The 7,364-nt window shown below is 37.7% G+C and overlaps 1 protein-coding gene across 1 annotated transcript in view; it reads right to left on the bottom strand.

Moving 5' to 3' along the window:
* LOC107719156 (zinc finger protein ZFPM2-like) overlaps positions 1–6,677 on the bottom strand; it is a gene marked incomplete at its 5' end in the record, with an annotated part of 118,792 nt that extends 112,115 nt beyond the window's left edge. Inside the window, one exon of the mRNA XM_016526526.1 lies at positions 6,512–6,677. Coding sequence (XP_016382012.1) covers positions 6,512–6,677 — 166 coding nt within the window. The remainder of the gene's footprint in view (positions 1–6,511) is intronic.
* Positions 6,678–7,364: the final 687 nt, after the last annotated feature.

Below are 7,364 nucleotides of genomic sequence, written 5' to 3' on the forward strand. Positions count from 1 at the left end.
TATAGAATACAGTATATACATAAACAGAATATATATATATACATAAACACATTTTTTGCAATGATCACTCAAATGTGGTGATCAAACACTTTTGTGACAAACACTATAATGACGTGACAAAAATATGTAATGGAGGCAGGGCATTTAACAATTTAACAATAAACATATTATCGAAAATGAGTCTGACATCAGTGCACTGAACAGTAAAGTTGAAGTTTATTCAACTTTATTTCAATTCAATTCCATTCAACTTTATTCCGTTGAAGTTTATTTCACTTCGGAACATTCATTCACGGATTTGCGCTACGGTCTTCACACACAGACGAAACTTACTAGGGAAGTGTGAAGTGTGACATAATATACCTCTGCAAATAAATACAATTTAAATTCACGTCTCACACACTTTAATGCCCTTTGAATGCCCTTTGAATGCAATGTGTACATTCCCTTGGAACTGGAATCATGGCGGAATATCATGTGAAGTCCACTTCACAGGGCACTTACGGTCGATGGTGTCACTATCTCGCGAACGCAGTGGTGGATCTCCACCAAATTCGGGGGATCCCTTCAGCTCGAGGAGCCCTCTCGCGCGTCAGTAGCCCCCCGGGTTCGCCAGATCGGTCGGCGCTCGACCGTGAATTTAACCACCCGTAACTCCCGGACCCCGGGGGCTATCGACGCGAGGGTGGTCTCATTCGATTTGGTGTTCGAGAGGGTTCCTCGAGCTGAAGGGATCCCAGAAATACAATTATTTTCATTAAGTAACAGTTCTTGAATATAGCAAGGCAAACAGAACATTGTAAAGACATACAGGACAGTGCAACAAGTGCAATCCGATTACTGAACAAATGACTCTTATGAGCCACTTCTTTACAGCGAATCAAATACTTATGAATAAGAACCAATTCTAATACAGTTTGATTTAAAAAACACAGAAATGAATGTATAATGTGTAATACACTGCTAATGCAGAAGGAACATCGATTACTGAAAAAATTACTCTTATGAGCCACTTCTTTATAGCGAATTAAACACGTACAGCAAGCAAGAATAAGCACCAGTTCTTATCCAGTTAGATTAAATAAAATAAAGACATTAACATACTTTTATGATGTACTGTAATGCCGCTTGAATGTGCACTATGCTGCTAATGCAGAAGGAACATCATAAAACATACAGTACAGCGCAAATTACTCTTATGATCCACTTATTTATAGCGAATCAAATACAAATACCAATTCTTATACTATAATACGCTGCTAATACAGAAGGAACACCGTAGAAACATACAGAACAGAGCAAAGTGTAATCTGATTACTGAACAAATTACTCTTATTAGCCACTTTTTTTAAGTGAAACAAGTACTTGTGAATAAAAAGCAGTTCTTATCTGGTTCAATAAAAAAAATAAATACAAAAATCAAAATGCTTTCATTACATGCCTGTTCTTGCTGTACCTGCCGTAGAAACATACCGTGTGACCAGTGTTATCCAATTGTTATCCAATTCCAAGTGAATGATTCTTATGAACCGATTCTTTTTAGTGAATCAATGATTACAAATCAGTTGAAGTGTCAACAGACTGGTGAGGCTTTTTAAGTTTTTTTATTTCTCAAAAGAATTGTTAATGGAACCATTAAAGAATCCTAAACTTTAAAAATAATACCTTATGATTACCATCCCTATTCGTATATGAGCTGAGTCTGGATCTTCAGCCCATATGGGAATCGTAAGAAATTGACCAATTCTGATTTCTCTTAACCATTCTGGTAAATTCCATTTCAAACCATGAGCTGTAAGGTGCCACAGATTCAGACTCAAGCAAATGGGTAAGACTTTGTTGGCGTCCAACCGCCTGACCTCTGTGAATTTAAGCTTCTTTGCTCCTTCACCGTCGTCTGATCAAAGTTAATAAGGGCTTGGTGAGTTAATGAAGACGGGCAATTCCTCTTTTTGTTCAGACAGCTTTTTAATACCTATTATAGGATGAAACTTTTAATGGAGGTTTTAGGTTCTCCTGACAAGCTAGTTGTCTGCAAATGCCATCAAAGATACACGACCACTGAACTACGAGCCAGCCACGGAGCAACTGCCTGCCAGCGAGGAATTTCACACAGGAGACCTTATTCTCCAGAACAGATAAAGGCCCAGGGATGAGTGACTGCTTTTTAAAGCTCCGACGTTTGACTCCGCTCGGGCTAATTACAGCCCGCCATCTCATTTGAGAGGGTTTACTTAATCAAGAGAACCCTCTCTGCCGTTCTATAGCTGAGGAATAACACACATAGACCGTTTAATGCCACCAGGATTGCGTTCGTCTTCAATTCATAGCACTTCTGCGTAAGTGGAGTGAATTTAAGCCACTCAGACGCTGGGCTAAATGCGCTTTAAAGAGATCTAATTGAGCAGAGGATCAGGGGGAAATGAATACACCTGATGAGCTTGTACTGTGCGCTAACGGGAAGAGAATGGGAACTTGTCCGAAGAATTCGAGGACACGGAAGACTTAGAGCCGAATTGCAGCTGATAGGGAGCTTGAGAAATCTGACGCAAACCCCTCGCGTATGACGACGGGAAGATTACATTATAAAGCATCTCGGAAGTTAAAGAGTGGAAAGTTTGGACCACTGTTGGTCTTCGTTTTAGCAAAGCCATCAAAAAAGTTCAAAGGAATCTTAAGAGAGGAGATTTGCTAAAACTTGGTGGTGCATGAGACAAAAGAGGCCATCAAATGGCTTTGATACAAGTACATACTCAAAAACTGCCTTGGTCCAAACCTTACAAAAGTGTATTGTGATGTTACCATGGTACTTAAATGTTTACCATGGGAACGATGGATATTCCAGAGTACTGTGAATTACTAAAAAGAATACCATGTCCAAAAAACATAGTACTTTTCGTATTTTTAGTATGAAGAAATAAAAAAATAAACACAATTAATAAAGATAAAAATAAAATAAGAAATATACAGTAAATAAACAAATAAAAAGAAACAAAAAGGCAAAAATAAATAATATCATGGTACTAAAACAAAAATATTAAAGTTTGCGACCCCTGTCAAAACCTACTAATTATTTTTGTAATTTAAGAACTCATTTGAATACTTATATCTCTAGATTCACCAAAGCGGTTCTTTCCTGAATCCCACCAGTTCATTGAAAACGACACATTTATATAGACATCTACTATACGTGACGTCTTTACATTTTTCCTAAATAATTTCTAAATAGAAGAAATGACCTTGGGATCTTTTAGTAATAGTTATTGAATTTAGCATCTCAATACTGTATTTTATCCCTTGAGAATCTGAATTAAAGCTCCACAAACAAAACAAAGTAAAACTGTATTCATCAGCAGGCCTTCTCCAAGCACATTCAATCAAGCAGCGGGAAACAAAAGCACATATGAAGATTTTCATTTGACCCTGAAACAAAATATTGCCAAACTGCCATTAGTTCTAAGGTTCACAAATGTCACGCCTGTTACACCTTTATGGGTAGAACAAAAGGAAAATCATTAAAACGGAGCCCACCTTGTGCAAGACATAAAAAGATTCTGCTCCTCAAAGACAAACCTTGTATGAAATCCCTCTGGGCAACGTGGGTTTTAAAAGAAATGTAATTTAAAAACATTTCTGTTTGAGGCAGAGGGACATTCAAAGCACCAACTTAGTCAGATTCCTCTCAATGAAAAGTAAAGGAAGAACTGGGAACCCTGAGAAGGGTTTCTTGAGGGGTGTGATGGGGGTCCAGACATACTCACAACTTTGAACTAAAACACACTGTAAATCAGTCAGGTGTGACCAACACATAAAAGGAATAGAAAGATTAGTGCTGGGTGGTATACTGGTTCATACCGAATACCGGTGTTTATTTTTGTTATGATATGAATTTTTTAAATACCGCAATACCGGTGGCATGTCTTTAAAACAACGTTCGGAACGCGACACTGTTTGAAAGGGGTCGCACTGTGGTGAGGGAACAGCTGTATGTGTTACTAAGCGTGAAAGTTCCGAAACTGAAGCTGTAGAACTAATAGAACGTGATGATGACAGAAGAACTCATCCACAATATCCACATTGACCCCACAAAGATCCCACCGCCCCCCTGCCATCAGCTCCCGCGTCTCACACACACGAGCGCGACTTTAGCACTAGATTTAGCAACTTTCAGACCCTTTTAGCGGCTTTTTTCCCCATAGAATATTCATGCTGACAAACCTAGCGACTTTTTGTATAAACCTTAGCTATGGTTCAGTTGGAAGATTTCTCCAGTGCTGTCCCGCGAACGTGAGGTCTGACTTTCCCGGAGAAGTGTCACCTCTCTCGGTGTCTGTTCTGTGCAGTGAGCGGCAGAGAAGCAGTGCATTCAGTTAACCGCACTGCAGCCGACTCGTCAATAAATGAGTACAAAACAGCGTTTCCTAGCACCTGTCGCTTACTGATTGTTTGGAATTATAAATATGAGCGTAGTTCGTCTGTTAATATCACATGCACTTTTTTGTTTGTTGTTTTTTTTTGTTTGTTACTCAGACGCAGGCAGTGTGCTGCATGAGACAAAAATGTAATATAGCCAAAACAACCGCATAGCCACTCTTTAGTGTAGATGCATGATGATTTTATGAGGATGCCGTGATTATAAATGAGAGTGACTCCTGGTTAACATGTATTAAAAGGGGTCGTGTTTAGTCACTATTTAGTGTGGTATTTTTTGACAATATTCACTCATCATGACAGTAAAATAGGGCATTCTAAGTCAATATACTGCAGTATTTCCTCTCTCAATCAGTAGAAAATATGGTTAACACCCGGTCATGCATGAAAAAAAAAATACAGTCATGTACCGTGAAACCGGTATAATTTTGAAAAATACCGTGATATCAATTTTTGGTCATACCACCCAGCACTAAGAAAGATCATAGAAAAGGCACAAAATAACTGAACTGGCATGAGACCCAAAACACCCGGCAAAATACAGATGCAAATGCTTAACCAACACATTTCAAGCGTGCTGTCCTATTGTACATAACAAATCATGTGCTATTAAACCAAATGCTAACTATCAACATGTTGACACTTTAACTAAAGGTTAACCTACCTGTTCTGCAAGATTCTTTTTAAACTGTTTCTACATCATGGCAGAAATTGAGCTGAAAAATAAATCTGACTTAAAAAAAACTGGTACATTTCAGAGAATGTGTACACTACTGTTCAAAAGTTTGGTGTCGGCAAGATTTTCATGTTTTTCAAAGAAGTCTCACCAAGGCTGCATTTATTAGATCAAACCTATAGTAAAAACAGTAATATTGTGAAATATTATTACAATTTAAAATAACTGTTTTGTTTTTTTATTAAAGATGTAATTAATTCCTGTGATGCAAAGCTGAATTTTCAGCATCATTACTCCAGTCTTCAGTGTCACATGATCCTTCAGAAATCATTCTAATATGCTGCTTTGCTGCTCAGAAAACATTTTTAAGTATTATGCTGAAAATAGTTCAGCTTATTAATTTTTGTGGAAACTGCGATACATTATTATTCAGGATTCTTTGATGAATACAAAGTTCAGAACATAATTTGTTTAAATATAAATATTTTGTAACATTATAAATTGCTTTAATGTCATTTCTGATCATTTTAATGCATCTTTGTTGAATAAATACTACATTCTACGTAAAAATACTTAGACATTTGAATGGTAGTATACTGTATGTCTGAATTATCTCATCATTTGAACACCATAAAAGAAGTCCTGAAATTTGATCCCTCCACTACAACTGTAAAGTCTCAAAACGCATCATATCATGTTTAACATGACACAGACAGGAACCAACGAGTATGCCTTTAGAAGACTTGAAATATAGCATATTAGAAGTCATATAGACAACTTTTATGTTTTCTTCTATTCATTTTGTACCAATCCTTTTTTGTAGTATGAAAAAGAGCAGTGTCAACATTCTGCTAAACATCTCATTATTTGTATGCATAAAGGCATACAAGTTTGGAACAACATAAAGGCGAGCAAATGACGACAGAATGTTTATTTTTGGATGAACTATGCATTTAAATGATAAAAGCTCAAGTATGTTTCATTCCCCATGGTAAATCCTGGCTAGAACATCACTAAAGTTAGCCAGCGCACTGGTTGCCATTCCCTAGATCAAACTCCTGTTTTCAGGTACATAGTGAGAATCGGATATCAAAGGGAGCCTATCCAAACCTGGACGCAGAGGTTGCTGGAGATTTTCCCATGCCCCTACGAGCCCAGCCAAAACAGTGTGTGTTCAAGCTTTGGTTTAAAACTGCCATCAAACCATCAATCAGATCAGAGACGCCTCCGAGTCAGACTTCAGCTGGGAATCAATTAGCAAAACTGAATTTCTTTGAATGTTACAATTCATTTCACTAGGATATGCACTGTGATGAATATCTAAACAATTCCTTGGTTAATCGATCTTCTACATGAGAGGTTGTGCTATATATGGTAGAAGTAGAAGCGTCAGGAATATCTGACCTTTGCCGCAGAAGTACTCCATGTCCTCACAGGTGAGGTTGTCTGGTTCAAAGTCAGCAGGAAAGTTTTCCTCCACTGAAAACTCCTCTTTAGCAGTGAGTTCATTTGCGTCTGATATGCACTCCTCCTCTTCCTCCTCCAGACCTCCATCTAGTGGACCTACACACAGAACACAGCACAATCAGACTGTTTAAATGAGGCGCTGCCAAGCAGGAACACTTACACTTGTACAGCACATGTGTCAGGAACTTTCGAAGTTGATTATGTTGAGTATGTTTTACAAGAATATACAATTTCAGACCGTTTTCTTTAAAAAAAATTCATGTTTAATCCAATGTTACTTAGTTTTTAAGTGAAAATGGTTTACATCTTTTTTTTATTTATTTTTTTTAAGTCAACCACATTTTGATACAGAACAGCATGTATGCTCTGTGAAGAAGGCAATCCCATAATTCTGTTTAGCATGCGCGCGCTGTCTACTGAACGCAAACAACGATGATTACGTTCAGCGAAAGCGCACACATGCTGAACATAACGCTGATTATGTTGATTCCGTTCTGGGGTACTCTCTAGGGCTGTCAAAAAAAAAATTTGAATTTCGAATATTTGTCGAATTTAAAATAAAAATCCACATTCGAATGCAAAAACCTTGCATTCGAATTTTAGGTGTGCGTTAAGGAGGCAGCCTTATCAGCGGCGTACGAGATGCGAAGACGATGTAAGTGTCATTGCATTATAATGTTTTTGTTAGCCTGTCCAGTTGAAGCCACTAGATGCGGTGCTGCTGCGTTGTTAATTACAAATACAGGTGCATCTCAATAAATTAGAATGTCGTGGAAAAGTTCATTTATTT

This window comes from Sinocyclocheilus rhinocerous, unplaced genomic scaffold (assembly GCF_001515625.1).
Source record: "Sinocyclocheilus rhinocerous isolate Xijiao unplaced genomic scaffold, SAMN03320098_v1.1 scaffold1084, whole genome shotgun sequence".
NCBI lineage: Eukaryota > Metazoa > Chordata > Actinopteri > Cypriniformes > Cyprinidae > Sinocyclocheilus > Sinocyclocheilus rhinocerous.